At 34.0% G+C, this 21,677-nt stretch overlaps 1 protein-coding gene across 5 annotated transcripts in view; it reads left to right on the forward strand.

Annotated features, from left to right (window-relative positions):
- Positions 1 to 21,677, forward strand: part of LOC100370420 (serine/threonine-protein phosphatase 4 regulatory subunit 4) — a 64,747-nt gene that overhangs the window by 27,377 nt on the left and 15,693 nt on the right. For all 5 annotated transcript variants that reach the window (XM_078011837.2, XM_085491946.1, XM_085491949.1 and 2 more), the window contains exons 3-10: positions 4,119 to 4,221; positions 5,310 to 5,457; positions 8,062 to 8,135; positions 16,722 to 16,828; positions 17,922 to 18,029; positions 18,358 to 18,479; positions 20,634 to 20,756; positions 21,433 to 21,533. In XM_078011837.2, coding sequence (XP_077867963.1) covers positions 4,119 to 4,221; positions 5,310 to 5,457; positions 8,062 to 8,135; positions 16,722 to 16,828; positions 17,922 to 18,029; positions 18,358 to 18,479; positions 20,634 to 20,756; positions 21,433 to 21,533 — 886 coding nt within the window. The remainder of the gene's footprint in view (positions 1 to 4,118; positions 4,222 to 5,309; positions 5,458 to 8,061; positions 8,136 to 16,721; positions 16,829 to 17,921; positions 18,030 to 18,357; positions 18,480 to 20,633; positions 20,757 to 21,432; positions 21,534 to 21,677) is intronic.

The raw sequence follows: 21,677 nt of genomic DNA on the forward strand, positions 1-21,677 counted from the left end.
TATAGTCACTATATGTTTTCCTGTTCTTTGGGTGCATGAACTAATTGATGATTACAAAGCTGTCTTCATGGGGAGGTGGTGTGTTGTATTCCCATTGGGAAGAAACAAACAAGTCTTAATAATACTATGGTAGTGAGAAAAACATTTTAGAAATACTAGTATATTACCTTTGACTGTGTCCAAATTTATTATAGAGGAAGTATACGTGAAATGGATAAATCATAGCAAGTCATTTTGTTTGAAAACTATAAGACATGTGCATGACTACACTTTGCCGAGGGCAGTGCAGCATTTTGTATGTCTCGTCTCCAATCTGGTAAAAAGAAAAGAAATATAACAATTGAGTACATTACTCTGCTTCAACCAAATTTCATCACTTCATTCACCCTGCCCCTCTCGTTTCATGAAAATTCTTTCATTAACTTACAATACTAGATTTTATATATTAACTCTATTTATACAAGTATGTATTACGTAACACAAAATACTTTAACCCCCTTCCTCAATCCCCTATGTATGTTTCCATTGTTTTGAGATTTGCAAATTACGTACAAAACTGAAAGTGATTTAATAGACGACATGTGTGAGCAATTATGTCATTATTCATTTTGTGTGTAACATATATTTTGCCTGGAGTAATAAAAGAATTAATCTCATATTTCATGGTGTTAAAAGTCTTCACATTCAATTTAGTTTTTGAAGTGAGGATTATTGAGTAGTGGCTTGTCAGGCAAGATTTGCTATTATGTTGTATACGTTTCCTTAGAAGATTAGATAACTCATTGACAGCCCTAGACAACATATGGAGTCAAATTTGTAAGTTAATTTGAGATCTAAAATTGCAGAAAATAGTTTTCAAAATGCTTTGTTTCCGTAAAAACATTCCTTTTGAATAGTTAGAAATTATATTTAACGCATTCAGTGGTAAATTGCAAATGTTGCATCTGTATTTGCAAAAATTAATTTAGAGTCTTTTCTTTCCACAGTATTTGAACTAACTTTGTCTTATGGCCTGATAAAATTTGCAATTTGGAGTTTATTTTCACTCATAGTAGCCCGAACCATGATGTGTGGATATAGTAAGCTGCTGGTGGAGAGGTTGACTCATTTGAATATGTATTCTTGTCTGTACTGAATCATTGCCTAGCATTACGCCAAATGTTCAACCTGTGTGAGGGCACAGACATCAATTCATATCCAGGCTCTATTATTTTTATTACATGTATCAGCATGTACATGTTTGTAGTCCCAAGCATGCAATGTTTTATTGGCAAAATGCAATATGAATGATTAACTGATAAAAAAAGTAAGCTAAGACATGCATGTACCATAATGTGCTACAATAGCACCTCCATTAAAAGTGGCATGTAAGCTAACAAAATTATTTATTTCCATTACAAGTACAGCCCGATGTGAAACAATTCCTTTTTGCTTCTGTTCCGTCCACACCTCTACAATGTCTGTAAAAAATTATGGATATAGCATATTTGATAAGTACAAAAAGGAAATGGACTAAAAAAAGCGCAAATATTATCATATTCATAATATTGACATTAGTGCATGCACTTTTAATAAGAGCAAACACATTAATGGCAGTGTAATCATAGATTATAATACACGTTTTTAGATGCCATCTCATTAGTGGGGTTTAACTGTAGTAGCAGGATATATTTTGGCTTACTCTTAAAATTCACTCTACCACAAAATATCTTGGATGTTTCAATCCTGAACCCATCAGTGTCTTATTCAGGTACCTGTCAACATTTTTTTTTGTGTTTTTTTTTTGACAGGCAACATGTTAGTAATTTTTTTCTGATTTTTTCTTTTTTTTCTTCGACATTTTTGTCAAATATAATTATAATGCCCAAATCATCCTTTAGTATATTGTTGTCAGGTACTTACCCTGGAACTCATTCAAATCAAGAATGAAGTAACAGCTTATTTCTGCAGTCATGTAGAATGTGTTTAATTAGCATATTTTATACCATAATCAAATTAACTGTCTTAGTATATTGTGTTCTCAGATCTCAGCACATGTCAAGTAATCTCATTTGCAATGGTATTAACACGTTGTTCCCTGTTTGGACAAATTCCATAACAAGGACTTATGGATTGGCTTCTGTGTATGTGTTCGTCTTTCCTCACTCAGACATCATGCATTTTGAATACACATTCATGTTCATTTGTTTCACGTGATGATTCAAGTAGGCCAAATGGCACCCATTTTGGTGCTACAAATTTATCAAAATAGTTTTGTCAATTGCATTTTTGACTCCCATGTGCGAAGCACAAAATGGGAGTCTTTGCGGTTAGTGTGTGTGTGTGTGTGTGTGTGTGTGTATGTATGTGTGTGTGTATGTATGTGTGTGTGTATGTGTGTCCGTCTGTTCCACTGATATCTCAAGAACCGTACATCGGTTTTTAATGAAACTTGGTGCATAGATGCTCTGGGCCAATGCGCAGATTTGATTAGGTTTTGGTAAAATTCCATGCATATTAATTACCTAATTTGCATGATAATTAGCTGATTTTTAGCTGTTCCATGACTGTTCCACGGATATCTAAAGAACCACTCATTGGATTTTGATGAAACTTGGTATATAGATGCTCTGAACTTGTGCGCAGATTTGATTAGATTTTGATAAAAATCCATACTTATTAATTGCCTAATTTGCATGATAATTAGCTGATTTTTAGCTGTTTTATGACTGTTCTACTGATATCTAAACAACCACTCATTGGATTTTAATGAAACTTGGTACATAGATGCTCTAAACTAATGCTAGGTTTTGATCAGTTTTTGTAAGAATTGCCTAATTACTAATTACCTAATTTGCATAATGATTACTAGTAGTCAATTTTTGTTTTAACCACTGATATCTCAAGTACTAATCATCACATTTCAATGAAACTTTGTACATGGATGTTGTAGGACAATAGACAGACCTGATAGTTTTTAGGGTAATATCAGTGCATATTAATAACCTAATTTGCATAATTAATTAATTTTCAGCTTTTGATGTTTCAAGTAGTAAGCATTACATTTCAATGAAACTTGGTACATAGATCCTTTAGGACTATCTAGAGACCTGATTAGTTTTAGGGTAAATAATTGTGCATATTAATTACCTAATTTGCATAATTAATTTTCAGCTTTCACACTGATTTCTCAAGTACTAATCATCACATTTCAATGAAACTTTGTACATGGATGCTGTAGGACAATAGACAGACCTGGAAAATTGTGGGTTAAAATCTGTACATATTAATTAATAATTTGCATAATTAACCACTTTTAAGCTATCACACTGATATCTAAAGTACTAATTATTCCATTTCAATGAAACTTAATACAAAGATGCTCTAGGACAATGTACAAACCTGATTAGTTTGGGGTTAAAATCTGTTTATATTAATTCCCTAATTAGCATAATACGTAATTTTTTTTGGTTCCAATCACATTTAATAAAACTTGGTACATAGATGGTCTGTTACATTGCGCAGGCCTCATTAATTTTACATTCAAATCTGTGCATATTTATTTTCTGATTTGCATTATTAGTTTTCAGCTTTTCCATCACTATCTCAAGCACAAGTAATTATTTTTAATGTGTCTCCAATACTCTCAGCACATGGGAGTTCTTTCTAAGCTTTCTTTGATTTTGTCTTGGTCATACATTGACAGTCGTCATTCAAACTTGATTCATACAATGTACATATTGGGATCTTTGTTGGTCATCATTTTGTTTCCTTGTTCAGATTCAAAAAGGTTGACTGACTGACATAACAAATACTGTTTCAGAGCCATGTCTCTGACATTCCTTGGTGGTGGCAAAGAACTGAAAACCTTGTCTTGATTGGCGTTTGATGCTTCACGAAGTTCTTCATTGACATGTTAATCTTGACACATACTGATTTAGACCTGCCTTCTGCTGGGACGGAACTCTCCATGTAGTTATTTTTACCACATGTTGACTTGACCATTCATACACACATTTGGGCTCATGCAGACTTGGTCCTAATGCTCATCACATGTCGAGATCTGTAACATGAATGCATATGTTGAGAGAGTCTACACCTACAAATTTGATTAATTTTTCTGTTCATTGCTCTCCCAGCTCTGGTCAGGAAGTACAGAGAATAAGTGTTATTAAGAGTCTTCCACAACTGCTTACAGATCATAATGCTGAATGTATGAAAAGGGTTGTTCCCAAAGTGAAGGTAAGTGACCAACCTCAAGCGATTAGTTAATTTCACTTTCAAAAAGTTACTGTAAACCACAAATAAAAAAAAAAAAATTGACAGGTGTTTTTTCACATTTGGAAAATCTTTGGGCTTTTTCTTGTGGCTTAATTAATTGCAAAACTGTGTGATTGATGTTCTACCATAGTGATTATTGGATGCAATACAAGACTTGTGTCTAAATATTATGACAGAAGATTTTTGGAGTATTGTTTCGCATAAAAAAATTCTATGTACTGGTAATTAAAAAGTGTACAAATTCTGCATACTAAAAGAATGCTTCTTTACTTTCAAGAAGATATTTAACATGATCAAATGTTATCTGAACCATATTTGTACTTTGATTCCTTTTATATGTTTAGAAAATCTTAGGTAATTGCCATAATTGCCTCACTTGTGCTGAATGGGAATGGAGGGTAGAGATTTTGCCTAGAACCATGTTTGATTTTTGAAATCTAAGTGACAGGTCGCATGGCCTGCAGAGATATATATTGTGTGTGTGTAGATTTTGTAGTGGGAAGCCTAGCATTGTCTTAATATAGTTAAAGATTTCCGGATGACCAGCCATCCTGATAACTTCACTCATGTGGAAACAAGTAATAGAACTAAAGTGTGATATCGGTTGATTGATTTAGGAATTAGGAATAAACGTTTACACAAGTGTCACATCACTTAGCACAACATTCTGTGTTGTTGCATTAAAAGTCGCCATCTGATTTCTTTATGCACTGATATTTTAATATCATGATCATGAGGATTGAGTATTTATTAAATTCATAATTGTGTTATCGATTTACAAAATAATTTGATTCATGCAAACACTTGACAATTTTTTTTGTGGTGTGATTTATTTCTATCTTGCTTAAGATTTAAGTAATGATTTATTTACTATCGTGAATGAAAAATACCGCTCACTGGAACAACTCTTTTTGTTATTTTTTAGTTCTCGTAGTACAGTGTTTTATTGTGCATTTAGTATAAATGTTTGCTTTTGGAGAACTGCTATTTTTTAATTCACCCAACATAAATGTAACTTGGTTCACATGACAACTATCATCTCTTTGTAGGAAGTTCTCCATGTAGCGGGCACTGACGTCCAAATAGCAGCAACGCAATCTTTTCTCATTATCATAGAAAACCAAATAGTATCGTATCAGCAGTTTGCACAGACGTTTCTACAGAGTATGTTACAGAGCATCGACAATCGCGATCCAGGTGTGTAAATAAACAAAAACATTACGTTTGTTCGATTTTTAAATCTGCATTACTGTGCTATTTCATGACTTGGCAGCAAATATTTAATAGTCACTGATATAATTCATGGTGTCATTACAATGCAATTTTTCTTTACAAGTTTGAGGCATATGATTATTCAGCTGTATTAAGTACTGATTTATGGTAAATCATCTGAATAGCATTTGATTTGACTTCATCCAATTGTGCTATCCAAATGAAAAATGTTGCCATACTCTAGATCAACATCATCAATCTATGCTTTTTTTTTTAAATACAAGGTGCCTAATGTTACTCATAAACATAAATAATCCTAGCATTTTAAAGTCACTTTGTTTTCTCTTTAAAATCAATACATAATCTGTTATTCATACTAACCATGGAATATTTTACCTCTGCTTAAATGGCACCTGGAAATAAGGAGTTTTTTGAATGCCCACCTCAATCCAGTAACAGGAAATTACATATCTTAAGTTTACATTAGTAGACATCTCTTTGTGATATATGTTTGTGCATGATTGATGTCTTGCCTGCATTTAGTATTATTTCCTGTCTTGTGCTGCAACAATTTTGTCATCACTAATTATGAATGCCCTGTCTGACGTGAACAATATCTCGCTAAAAGCAAGGAGTGCCCAGACACAATACACTTGTGTATTAAATACTATGCATTATGTTAACAATCACTGTTATGCCATGAAATGGGAGTCTTCCCTAATTAAAATGATTCAAGTTTGTTAAATTAATGATACTAAATTAATAATAATGATAATATATATATTATAATGAATAATAATAAATGGATAATTATTTTCCTGATAATAAACTGATAAGAATTATAAAAATAGTGATAAAAACTATGATAAAATCTGGTGATTGTTGATAATAATTAATATTTAACTGACAGCTATGGTGGTAATTACTAATAAAATAAACCTGATAATGAAGTAAATTAATGAGTGACTGATGCTTTTATATTTGTCATCTAAACTATGTTCACCCCCACCCCAAATATCATAGCTGTATTTCACTTTTTCTAAATTACCAAGCTTGTAGACAGAAAGGAAAAGAAAAGGAAGTAGAAGGTGGGATTTCAAGCAAACATGTTTTGGTAAAAAAAAAAATGTGATTTTCGCCCCTATATTTTTCCATCATTTCATATTGCATGTAAAACCTGTTGTGTGTAAATGTCTTGGGTTGTGTAGTACATAATGTGTTTACTCTGCATGTTACTTGACATTGTGTTTGCATTGCTTCTAACATTGTTTTTTGACTGACTGTGGCAGTGCCACTATTCATCTATAGTTGCCAGAATACTGCTTCACCCTGATGTTTGTGGGGTATGGAAGTTATTTTCATGAGTGGTGTGGTGTATCCTGCGGCCCCATTTGCGTGAGCGAAGCAAGTGCAAATACTGCATAGATACATCACAAGCAGAAATATCTTCCCTATCCCACAAACTTTGCGGCTTGGTTATGGCATTTTGTTATTATTAAATATGTTCCTAGACGAAAATTTCCAGGAGTCGTAAGCACTTCATCCAAAACTTTGGTATGAGTACATTCCAGGGCAGTGACCTTTTCTAAAATCTGTCCAATGATTGGTTAATCTGGCGGCCCATTCTATTCTTATACAAATGTAGCAGACATGCTTAGGTTGCTGAGTTTGCTGCGGAGTTGACAATGCTGACTAAACAACTGAGCTAATTGCTTTTGGTTGGGTATTAAAAAAGTCATGTCAATATCAAGTCTTGTGCATTAATTATTCATCAGCAAATGACAAAGCATATAATACATCTTTTGGATTTATGTAAATTACATACGTTCAGCACTGTCCACTGACAGTGCAACTTATTGCTAAAACCACACTTTCTCATTGTGTTTCCAATACATATTGAACAATGCTCAGGTATGATAAATAATAATAAATTGAGTTACACATGTTACCACTACTAAAGCACAAAAACAAAATCAAGGGTACTGGATTATCATTGACTCATAGTCAATAATGAGTTTTATTGACTGCCACATGACCATGTTAGGGCCAATCAACATGACAATCTTGCACGCGTGGAATAATAATTGTGTTTATCAGTATCAGACCTGTACATATATGTGATAGTTAACTGACGACTATGACTGGCTGTTGCATCCATTTTCAACACTTCTGAACTCTCCTATTGGTTTTGCACACGTGTTTGCTTTCACAGTTTTTGAATATAGTTTGAATAACTTTAGACTGAATTTTCTTTGCCGCACAAACTGATTCCATAAATGGCTTTTTAAATCTTAGATAGCTGAGTTGTGTTTAAATATTTTGCCAAACACAATCTACATTAGAATTAATTTCATCTTGCATACATACATACACAATGTTTGTCACCCATTGACTCAAATGTCACATTAAATTGCACGTGTTGACACTTTAATTTGTTTGAGTAATAAATTGGAGAGTCATATTATCTTCCAGCATTTCAATTAGTCTTCAGCAATCATGCATACTGGAATTGTCTAAAATTATAAGATAGATGACTGTCTTGGCATTTGCAAAGTGTAACATAATATACATGTTTTTTCTCCATTGCAGCCATTGCATATTCTTGGTTGGAGACATTATTACAAGTGATATCTCTTCTTCCAAAGGACATCACCAAAAATGAAGTAAGTCTTGACAAATATTGCGCAACGAAGTTGAAGTTATTGTATCTGAATACAAAAATGTATATTGAAATCATACACAACAAAGTTGTGAACCACACCTTAGATCCTTGAAATAAATAAATAAAATTTACTACCAAACCCTGAACCCTAACCTACGAGCCAGTCTGTTACCCTATTGCTTCCTTGCTAGGTTGAATCAACTAAGCTGGTATAAATAACACTTGATAGCTGCATGAATGGAATACCCTTTCCTCCATTTGTATGCCAAAGTCATTTGCCGTAATCAGTGCAAGTAAATGAACTTGGTTATATGCCATAATTAGAGCAAGTGAACTGGGTTATATCACATATCTCGTATTGCCCGGCCTCGTAACGCTATGGGAAGTGTGCCCTCATATCAGGGCATTAATTTCCCATGTTATGCCCGGCCCACAGTGCCCAACTTTCATCTATCTAAACAAAATGCGTCATTCTAAATTACTTTGTGCGTTTGAAGTCATGCCGTGGTAAAACTGTAATTACATTACAATTAGGTACATGTATATGATAAAACCTTTATGGACTAGATACAGATTTTACTGCCCTTAGTCGTACGGCTTACGCACCCTCGCAAGCTCAGACAATTCCGCCGCACGACTTTGGGCTGCAAAAGCCATATCCAATTCATAAAGATTAATATGTCATATTCAGTGCAAGTGAATGAACTGGGTTATGTCATCAGGACAAGTGAATGAACTGGGTTATATATCATAAGTGCAAGTGAATGAACTGGGTTATGTCATCAGTGCAAGTGAATGAACTGGGTTATGTCATCAGTGCAAGTGAATGAACTGGGTTATATGTTATAGTCAATGCAAGTGAATGAACTGGGTTATATGACATAGTCAGTGCAAGTGAATGAACTGGGTTATATGACATAGTCAGTGCAAGTGAATTAACTGGGTTAAATGTCATAATCAGTGCAAGTGAATGAAATGGGTTATGTCATCAGGCAAGTGAATGAACTGGGTTATATGTCATAATCAGTGCAAGTGAATGAACTGGGTTATGTCATCAGTGCAAGTGAATGAAATGGGTTATATGTTATAGTCATTTGCAAGTGAATGAGCTGGGTTATATGCCATAATCAGTGCAAGTGAATGAACTGGGTTATATGTCATAATCAATGCAAGTGAATGAACTGGGTTATATGTCATAATCAGTGCAAGTGAATGAACTGGGTTATATGTCATAATCAGTGCAAGTGAACGAGCTGGGTTATATGTCATAATCAGTGCAAATGAACGAGCTGGGTTATATGTCATAATCAGTGCAAATGAATGAAATGGGTTATATGTCGTAATCAGTGCAAGTGAATGAACTAATTATATGTCATAATCAATGCAAGTGAATGAACTGGGTTATATGTCATAATCAGTGCAAGTGAATGAAATGGGTTATATGTCATAATCAGTGCAAGTGAATGAACTAATTATATGTCATAATCAATGCAAGTGAATGAACTGGGTTATATGTCATAATCAGTGCAAGTGAATGAACTAATTATATGTCATAATCAATGCAAGTGAATGAGCTGGGTTATATGTCATAATCAATGCAAGTGAATGAAATGGGTTATATGTCATAATCAGTGCAAGTGAATGAACTGGGTTATATGTCATAATCAGTGCAAGTGAATGAACTGGGTTATATGTCATAATCAGTGCAAGTGAATGAACTGGGTTATATGTCATAATCAGTGCAAGTGAATGAACTGATTATATGTCATAATCAGTGCAAGTGAATGAACTAATTATATGTCATAATCAATGCAAGTGAATGAGCTGGGTTATATGCCATAATCAGTGCAAGTGAATGAACTGGGTTATATGTCATAATCAGTGCAAGTGAATGAGCTAATTATATGTCATAATCAATGCAAGTGAATGAACTGGGTTATATGTCATAATCAGTGCAAGTGAATGAACTAATTATGTCATAATCAATGCAAGTGAATGAGCTGGGTTATATGTCATAATCAATGCAAGTGAATGAAATGGGTTATATGTCATAATCAGTGCAAGTGAATGAAATGGGTTATATGTCATAATCAGTGCAAGTGAATGAACTGGGTTATATGTCATAATCAGTGCAAGTGAATGAACTGGGTTATATGTCATAATCAGTGCAAGTGAATGAACTGGGTTATATGTCATAATCAGTGCAAGTGAATGAACTGATTATATGTCATAATCAGTGCAAGTGAATGAACTAATTATATGTCATAATCAATGCAAGTGAATGAGCTGGGTTATATGCCATAATCAGTGCAAGTGAATGAACTGGGTTATATGTCATAATCAGTGCAAGTGAATGAGCTGGGTTATATGTCATAATCAGTGCAAGTGAATGAAATGGGTTATATGTCATAAACAATGCAAGTGAATGAACTGGGTTATATGTCATAATCAGTGCAAGTGAATGAACTGGGTTATATGTCATAATCAGTGCAAGTGAATGAGCTGGGTTATATGTCATAATCAGTGCAAGTGAATGAACTGATTATATGTCATAATCAGTGCAAGTGAATGAACTAATTATATGTCATAATCAATGCAAGTGAATGAGCTGGGTTATATGCCATAATCAGTGCAAGTGAATGAACTGGGTTATATGTCATAATCAGTGCAAGTGAATGAGCTGGGTTATATGTCATAATCAGTGCAAGTGAATGAACTGGGTTATATGTCATAATCAGTGCAAGTGAATGAGCTAATTATATGTCATAATCAATGCAAGTGAATGAACTGGGTTATATGTCATAATCAGTGCAAGTGAATGAACTAATTATGTCATAATCAATGCAAGTGAATGAGCTGGGTTATATGTCATAATCAATGCAAGTGAATGAAATGGGTTATATGTCATAATCAGTGCAAGTGAATGAAATGGGTTATATGTCATAATCAGTGCAAGTGAATGAACTGGGTTATATGTCATAATCAGTGCAAGTGAATGAACTGGGTTATATGTCATAATCAGTGCAAGTGAATGAACTGGGTTATATGTCATAATCAGTGCAAGTGAATGAACTGATTATATGTCATAATCAGTGCAAGTGAATGAACTAATTATATGTCATAATCAATGCAAGTGAATGAGCTGGGTTATATGCCATAATCAGTGCAAGTGAATGAACTGGGTTATATGTCATAATCAGTGCAAGTGAATGAGCTGGGTTATATGTCATAATCAGTGCAAGTGAATGAAATGGGTTATATGTCATAAACAATGCAAGTGAATGAACTGGGTTATATGTCATAATCAGTGCAAGTGAATGAACTGGGTTATATGTCATAATCAGTGCAAGTGAATGAGCTGGGTTATATGTCATAATCAGTGCAAGTGAATGAACTGATTATATGTCATAATCAGTGCAAGTGAATGAACTAATTATATGTCATAATCAATGCAAGTGAATGAGCTGGGTTATATGCCATAATCAGTGCAAGTGAATGAACTGGGTTATATGTCATAATCAGTGCAAGTGAATGAGCTGGGTTATATGTCATAATCAGTGCAAGTGAATGAAATGGGTTATATGTCATAATCAATGCAAGTGAATGAACTGGGTTATATGTCGTAATCAGTGCAAGTGAATGAACTGGGTTATATGTCATAATCAGTGCAAGTGAATGAGCTGGGTTATATGTCATAATCAGTGCAAGTGAATGAGCTGGGTTATATGTCATAATCAGTGCAAGTGAATGAAATGGGTTATATGTCATAATCAGTGCAAGTGAATGAACTGGGTTATATGTCATAATCAGTGCAAGTGAATGAGCTGGGTTATATGTCATAATCAGTGCAAGTGAATGAACTAATTATATGTCATAATCAATGCAAGTGAATGAGCTGGGTTATATGTCATAATCAATGCAAGTGAATGAAATGGGTTATATGTCATAATCAGTCAAGTGAATGAAATGGGTTATATGTCATAATCAGTGCAAGTGAATGAACTGGGTTATATGTCATAATCAGTGCAAGTGAATGAACTTGGTTATATGTCATAATCAGTGCAAGTGAATGAACTGATTATATGTCATAATCAGTGCAAGTGAATGAACTAATTATATGTCATAATCAATGCAAGTGAATGAGCTGGGTTATATGCCATAATCAGTGCAAGTGAATGAACTGGGTTATATGTCATAATCAGTGCAAGTGAATGAACTGATTATATGTCATAATCAGTGCAAGTGAATGAACTGGGTTATATGTCATAATCAGTGCAAGTGAATGAGCTGGGTTATATGTCATAATCAGTGCAAGTGAATGAACTGATTATATGTCATAATCAGTGCAAGTGAATGAACTAATTATATGTCATAATCAGTGCAAGTGAATGAGCTGGGTTATATGTCATAATCAGTGCAAGTGAATGAACTGGGTTATATGTCATAATCAGTGCAAGTGAATGAACTAATTATATGTCATAATCAATGCAAGTGAATGAGCTGGGTTATATGTCATAATCAATGCAAGTGAATGAAATGGGTTATATGTCATAATCAGTCAAGTGAATGAAATGGGTTATATGTCATAATCAGTGCAAGTGAATGAACTGGGTTATATGTCATAATCAGTGCAAGTGAATGAACTTGGTTATATGTCATAATCAGTGCAAGTGAATGAACTGATTATATGTCATAATCAGTGCAAGTGAATGAACTAATTATATGTCATAATCAATGCAAGTGAATGAGCTGGGTTATATGTCATAATCAGTGCAAGTGAATGAACTGGGTTATATGTCATAATCAGTGCAAGTGAATGAACTAATTATATGTCATAATCAATGCAAGTGAATGAGCTGGGTTATATGTCATAATCAATGCAAGTGAATGAACTTGGTTATATGTCATAATCAGTGCAAGTGAATGAACTGATTATATGTCATAATCAGTGCAAGTGAATGAACTAATTATATGTCATAATCAATGCAAGTGAATGAGCTGGGTTATATGCCATAATCAGTGCAAGTGAATGAACTGGGTTATATGTCATAATCAGTGCAAGTGAATGAACTGGGTTATATGTCATAATCAGTGCAAGTGAATGAACTGGGTTATATGTCATAATCAGTGCAAGTGAATGAACTGGGTTATATGTCATAATCAATGCAAATGAATGAACTGGGTTATATGTCATAATCAATGCAAGTGAATGAACTGGGTTATATGTCATAATCAGTGCAAGTGAATGAAATGGGTTATATGTCATAATCAATGCAAGTGAATGAGCTGATTATATGTCATAATCAGTGCAAGTGAATGAAATGGGTTATATGTCATAATCAGTGCAAGTGAATGAACTAATTATATGTCATAATCAATGCAAGTGAATGAACTGGGTTATATGTCATAATCAGTGCAAGTGAATGAACTGATTATATGTCATAATCAGTGCAAGTGAATGAACTGGGTTATATGTCATAATCAGTGCAAGTGAATGAACTAATTATGTCATAATCAGTGCAAGTGAATGAGCTGGGTTATATGTCATAATCAGTGCCAGTGAATGAACTGATTATATGTCATAATCAGTGCAAGTGAATGAACTAATTATATGTCATAATCAGTGCAAGTGAATGAAATGGGTTATATGTCATAATCAGTGCAAGTGAATGAGCTGGGTTATATGTCATAATCAGTGCAAGTGAATGAAATGGGTTATATGTCATAATCAGTGCAAGTGAATGAACTAATTATATGTCATAATCAATGCAAGTGAATGAACTGGGTTATATGTCATAATCAGTGCAAGTGAATGAACTAATTATATGTCATAATCAATGCAAGTGAATGAGCTGGGTTATATGTCATAATCAATGCAAGTGAATGAAATGGGTTATATGTCATAATCAGTGCAAGTGAATGAAATGGGTTATATGTCATAATCAGTGCAAGTGAGTGAATTGGGATATATGTCATAATCAGTGCAAGTGACCGAACTGGGTTATATGTCATAATCAGTGCAAGTGAATGAACTGATTATATGTCATAATCAGTGCAATCAGTGCAAGTGAATGAACTAATTATATGTCATAATCAATGCAAGTGAATGAGCTGGGTTATATGTCATAATCACTGCAAGTGAATGAACTGGGTTATATGTCATAATCAATGCAAGTGAATGAACTAATTATATGTCATAATCAGTGCAAGTGAATGAGCTGGGTTATATGCCATAATCAGTGCAAGTGAATGAACTGGGTTATATGTCATAATCAGTGCAAGTGAATGAACTGATTATATGTCATAATCAGTGCAAGTGAATGAACTGGGTTATATGTCATAATCAGTGCAAGTGAATGAGCTGGGTTATATGTCATAATCAGTGCAAGTGAATGAACTGATTATATGTCATAATCAGTGCAAGTGAATGAACTAATTATATGTCATAATCAGTGCAAGTGAATGAGCTGGGTTATATGTCATAATCAGTGCAAGTGAATGAACTGGGTTATATGTCATAATCAGTGCAAGTGAATGAACTAATTATATGTCATAATCAATGCAAGTGAATGAGCTGGGTTATATGTCATAATCAATGCAAGTGAATGAAATGGGTTATATGTCATAATCAGTCAAGTGAATGAAATGGGTTATATGTCATAATCAGTGCAAGTGAATGAACTGGGTTATATGTCATAATCAGTGCAAGTGAATGAACTTGGTTATATGTCATAATCAGTGCAAGTGAATGAACTGATTATATGTCATAATCAGTGCAAGTGAATGAACTAATTATATGTCATAATCAATGCAAGTGAATGAGCTGGGTTATATGTCATAATCAGTGCAAGTGAATGAACTGGGTTATATGTCATAATCAGTGCAAGTGAATGAACTAATTATATGTCATAATCAATGCAAGTGAATGAGCTGGGTTATATGTCATAATCAATGCAAGTGAATGAACTGGGTTATATGTCATAATCAGTGCAAGTGAATGAACTGGGTTACGTGACAAAATGCAAATGAATGAAATTATTATTATGAGAAGGTGGAGGTAGGAATAGAGAAAGAAGTTAATTTTTGGCACTTCAGAGTAGAAGCAGGTGAGGCTTTTTTGGGAAATCACAAGATGTTTATATTTTTTGAGTGTTTTTTGAATTGCTGTAATTGTGAGCTTTGATTGTGTCTTTATAAGTGTTTGTCAGTGTTGATCACCACTGATGTGTTGGTATACTAGGTATTGATGAATATTGGAATAGACATAGTGTCTCTTCATTTCAGTATTAATTTGCAATGTCTAGACTTGCCAGTGGCTCACCAACATAAATATATAAATAAACTTCTACTTGTTTAATGGTTTCTACAGTGATGCAGTGTTTTTAAAAACCTGTCTGCGCTTCTTGTTATTTATGTCCTGTTTTTTAAACTTTTAAACTACTGATGTTTATTACTACATTGTATCAGAGTAGTTTTGGCTGAAAGAGTACAGTAATCTGTATAGTGTATGCGAAGATTTGGTTTAATGAGAGACTGTCTGTAGTTCACCAAAGAGCAATCACACATACATAGTCTGGGAAACGGTGATCCACATACCGGTACCTACTTATTCCTGGTGTGATTTATGGCAACACACCAAATACATAATTATGGAAGAACAAAGCAGAATACATGTTATGATGTATCTGTCCTGGTCTCAGCGAAGTGTATGCTGCTCCCGTAACTTGTTTTGAATTGGTCGTTAAACCCGATTGAATTAAGTACCTGGGCCTATTTGCAGTGAAAGTTGCAACTGAGGAATGTGAACAACTTGTTTCCTGTGAAGCCAGTCAAATTAAGACTTGATTGATTTGTATACTTATGATATATATATATTAATAATATGTTTTAGCCGTTTATTTTTTTATTCAGCAATAATATGGCAGCCTAGATTGACGTTGATGTGAATTCTGCTTTGGGACTATCATGTGACATAGTTAGTGTGAACTGTATGAAATGTGTCTTGAATGATCAAATATAAATTATTTTCAGTACATTGTTGCAGTTTTGATTTGATTTGTTATACATGTGGATAGATGAATGCTGCAAATTACTGTGTAGTCATTCAGTGCAAGGGTGAATCCTCTAATATATCCTGTAATATGTCTTATAATAATTATAAGAAAAAAATACCTATACACTTAAAAGTACTTGACATCTCAGATTGGAGATGCTTTCTATAATTTAATGCACTATGTTCCGATTTAATGAACTAGATTTGAATTTAGTACTACAACTAATTTGTCATAAGTAACATAGTGGTTGTTGCCTTGGGTCAGTATTAACACACAAAAAGATCAAACTTTGAAATTCAAGAAATACAATTGGTTCATTGATACCATTACTCTAGAAGTCACTCATGAAAAAAAAGATTTTTAGAGATTGACACAGGAATTTGAGTTTGACTATACAGAACCACTTTGATTTCATGCAGAATAACCTAGTTCTTCTAAAATGGGAATTATTGTAAACTGCCAGCAGGAATGATTATTATCGCTACATTTTTCTCATGTTATTGTCTTTCATAGTTATTTGCTTTTGCTTTCAGATCCTTACAGTTGCAATTGCCAAGGGACAGCTTTCACAGTCAGTCCAGTCACGGCTATCTAGTTGTAAAATCCTGGGCAGAATTGCTACCAAATTTGATTCCTTTATGTGAGTCTGAGGTTTTGTTATTCACCTTAAGATGTATCCCTAATAGAGGATTGCCAATTTCCTCTGGCTCTTCTTGCTTCGCAAGATCTGATAACATAATGAGAGTGTAAAAACGTCAGTATACAGAGACAATTTAATTTCAGAATAAAACGCATCCTGTGTTAAATTGCACTTAGCTATAACATGGTTGGAAATGTTAGAACCTAATAAAGCTTTTGGTATTATTAGGGATGCTAACCAGTGATGTGAATTTAATTGGGTAAAGTTACTACCTTCCGGGTTTATTGTTCAATTACCGCATCAACCTTGCTAAAGATCAGAGTCTTCTGACTCTTTCCACCTAATAACATCAACCTACTTTCATGTAAATTAGTATACAATTTTTTTACATCAATATTTGACACAAAAAGCATGTACATGTATTAGTTTATCTGCTAAAATTGTTCCTTCTGATAATTTGTCTTTTAATTATTGCGGGCATTGTTCTACTTTGCTGTAGAAATTCGTCTCTTTGTGGTTGCTGTCTTACTAATGTTTATGTGCATTAGGGATATAACAAATTTATGATGAAAATGAACATTTTACTTTTCAGAACAATTATTTCTTTAGACTTAATTAGCAATGTATTTGCCATGGATAATCATATTTGCTATAAATACTAATTTATAAATACTTGTTTGTTTTTTAAAATGTATAATGACTGAAATTGCATAGAAAGACAAATGAAAATAAAAATGAAAATCTACTTTCAAGCGACAATAACAAATTGACAGATTTTCATCTGGACCTGTTCCAATATTTTTATTGAGCTTGTGAAGAAGAAAAAAAAAAAGGTTTTGCATAAAGACAACTTGTGACAGTGATAAGTGACTATCTACTGTTAGCTTGTATCTCATATAAAGTGGGAGTGTAATCATTGAATGTAACCTCAGTCTGTCAGATTAACCTTACAGATTAATGTGAAAAATGTCTTTTCCATGGACAGTGTGCAGTAAATTATTACCCAATTGGTCAATTTGGCCCGATTCTATTACAGCTACGTGTATCTGTATTCGTTTAATAATTCCATAAGCATTCTTGTTTCTCTGCATAGGATAAAAAAGGAAATCTTACCCCTAGTTACGTCTTTATGTCAAGATGTTGATTATGATGTAAGGGGATGCATGTGTCGGCAGTTAGATGCAGTAGCCAGGGGTTTAGGGTAAGTCATTAACACTATACATATACACATTTCTTTTTTGTGTCACTCACAGCTTGTCAATATTATTTTTTAGATGAATAATCAATCTTTTTTTTTTTTTTTGCTGACTTATAGTAGTAGTCCTAGGTATTATAAGTACATTCATCAATGAACGGAATGCACTACACAGACATAGAATAATAGCCAGTATATCAACAAAATCAACTTGAATGAATACTAATTTTGTTACATAATGCATTTAATTTAGTGAACTTGGGAGCATCAATATATTTATAAAACCCCTGCAGTTGATGCATGTTTATGTTGTTTGTTTATTTTCTAATTGCAGTCTAGAATCTACTAAAAGTGCAATATTACCTGAATTAGTAGAACTTAGTAATGATGAAGAAAGCTTTGTCAGGCAGGTAGCTCTGGAAACTGTGGTCAGTCTGCTTAGTCTTCTAGACGATGGTAAGTGAATATAAGTGTTTCCCACATGCCAGTCAAGAACCAATACAGTAAACCAAATTGTCTTGCATATTCCAGAATAGTAGTGATGCAATCTTTTCATTCACATCTACCCTAATGCGTCTTCTTCCTTTACCTCATCATGATTATAGACGGCTAATGGGAATTCTTTTTTCCCCCAATATTCTGAATGAAAATCACCACTTCATTTATATGCGAAGTTAAAGAGTTCAGCTCACAGTATTTTTTTTTTTACTATAATGACTAATTTTCCAAATGTGTGAGAGGCTGTGTGAAACTCTACCTATGTGGAATGACATGATTGAATTAAGGCAACTATTGTAAACATTATTTCCCATCTCAGACACTGTCTGAATACTATTCATGAGTCTTCAGTAGGTCACTTCAACATAACCTTTTAGACATACAATTTGCTAAAGACACTTTTGAGATTGGAATTCACTGAATTTTTTGTGGTAGGTAATTTCTTCCAAGCATGATTTTTCTGGTAATTTGAAAAAAAAGAGTATCCCGTTAAAATTACCGGTATGTGTTTTGAATTAAAGCACCACAATCTTTGTAACGTCGAAATGTCACATTTGACATAAACGAACTTGGTATGAACCTCACACATGACCGCTACGGCACATTGTGTTGTTTTAAAATTAATGATCAATTTTCTGCTTCTTGTGATATTTTTCATGATTTTTGGTCAATATGGGATTGTGAATACATACAACTTTGTTCACAGTGAATAGATTTTAGTAACTAATTTGCATATTGGTCACATGCTTGGTTGAACAGCATTTTCTTGGAAAAGCTTGGACTTATGTTAGTCAAACTCTATCATACACGATGTAAAGATTTGTGTATGACATCAATATGGTTGGCAGTTTAAGTATGATAAATGAATTTACATACTACTGTAAGTTCTCATGGCATTCTAATGACCCAACCATAGTAAAGTTCAAAGCATGATATTACCATTTTTTGACATGTTAAGGTCTTACTTGGTCAGTCCATCCATTTACTCAAATAGCAACCACATACATCAATAACCCAGAAAATAGGTGTTTCCACAGAATTTCTACATGCTTGATGGTAGTTCAAGTATGAAAAGATCTTTCTGTTGCCTAGAAACCATAACCAAGCCCATAGCAACAAATCCAACGCTCCACTGTTGCTCAACCACTTCACCAACAATCATGAATTTCACATACTAGAACACGTATTCATTTTCATTGAATGCTTTATTGTGGCCATATTCCTACTTAGTAAAAGAAAATAAAGTGAACCCTCGCTAAGTCGCACCTCAGTAAGTCATGGTTTTGGCTATGTCACAGGTGGTTGGACGGCTCCAAAAAATTCTATTGTGTTCTGCTGGCAGTTTTTAAGTTAAAAAGAACAAATGTTTCATCTCATCGTGTATTGCCGTTAAAGGGCTGGAGGAGACATCTTAACACCTACTGGTCGTCAATTACTGAGATGCAAAGGGTGATGCTGCCTGACTCGAGGTGTTGACAGGGGTACCAGATGTACTTCTTGGCTGGTCCCTTTGATAAAGCTTTATAAAACTCTCTGCAATGTGATGAATCTATGCGGACATGGGCGCTGTGATGTTGTCCAATAAAAAAACATACTATAAATAAACCTGTGTTTGTGGATTCTCAGTAAGTTGTGACCCTCGACAAGTCATAGTTTTTACTTGGATCCCAACACCCACGACTTAGCGAGGGGTCACTGTACATGATTCATTGGTATTAGCAGAAGTATTATTACTTACTTCCTATACAGGTGGTCAGGAAAAAATGAGCTCAGGCTCCTTGTGTGGTTTGCGATTGACGAGAACTGCATTATGCATTTACTTGTTATAACTTTACTAATGTCATTGCACTCATTTTAATTCAATATGGTCACATTTTGGAAAACTGACTGACAAAACAAGTTACTGCCAAGAAATCTTGATTGACCAAATCATGACTGATGAAATCTAAGAAATTGCAACTAGCATGAACTTGTAACTCTATTAATTTCCATGGAAACAACCATGGGTGGCTTTTTATTTATATTTGTTGTCCCATTTCACTCTGGTAGTTTGAAGTCTTCAAAGTTGTGTGTAAAGAGAGTTTGAACTAATCCTGTATTACCTATTCACAGACACGTGTGTACACACTATAATCCCACTTATGTGTAGGTTTTGTGAGAGTGCCTTGCAAACAGAAGACCCTACTCTACCCAGTGTTGCTCATCAGTTTGGAAGGCTATGTCACGGTTTATCAGGTAAGATGTAAGAACAGGTTTCTATAAACTGTAAGTTATCTGTTGTCAGAAATGTTCATGCTAGCAGGAACAAAGTTTTGCTTAAAGTTTGATGGGTTGGTGACAAGAGTGGTCACCCCCAGAGGGCGCTATCCTGCTGCTTCAGTGTAAAATATGTGTAAAAGGATCTAGCATTCTGAACACAGTAGTGTTCTTAATTTAGTATCAAGCAGAGCAGAAGACCTGCTTTTAAGGCACTGTTGTATAATGCATGATATCATGCAGTCTAAGCTGCTTGGGTCTGTCACACCCTTCTCATTTTACAGAATCTCTACAGTAATTAATGTTTAAGTAGAAACTAAAGTGAGGCCAATCTTGGAGGCATAAATAAATTATATGTATAGGAGTGTGTCCAGAATAATATCAAAACAAACGATGAATGTTTTTTTAAACCAGTCACTTGTAGCATAATAGTTGTTGCTTTAGACTCATGATCGGTAAACCAGAGTTCAAATTCATCTTAGACTGAATGTCAAAGGGTCGACCCCTACCCTGGGTGAGTGTGTCACAGACTCAATGGGAAGGCCAATTCCACTGGCTGAGATATATTCACTAAAAAAAAAAAAATAATATATCTCAAAAGCTTGAGTTCTCAGGCTTTATCTTGTCAATTTAATTGCTTTGTTGTCTATTTCAGTTAACCTCATTGAGGATCAAAAGATATGGTTTTTAAATTTTTATAGAAAGTTATGTGTAATAGGTTTATCAGATGGTAAATCAAGAAGTTTTGAAAGACAGGTGAGTGCATTTTGAACATTTAATCGCATGAATCTTTGTGTGTGCTTGTCTACCAGTGGTTATATATATCATGCCATAGAACAAACCAGCTTATAATACAGCAGTGTAGCTTTTGGCCATATTTAGTGTGACCGCAATGGGTCA

This window comes from Saccoglossus kowalevskii, chromosome 2, assembly GCF_978046115.1.
Source record: "Saccoglossus kowalevskii chromosome 2, keSacKowa6.1, whole genome shotgun sequence".
Classification (NCBI taxonomy): Eukaryota; Metazoa; Hemichordata; class Enteropneusta; family Harrimaniidae; genus Saccoglossus; species Saccoglossus kowalevskii.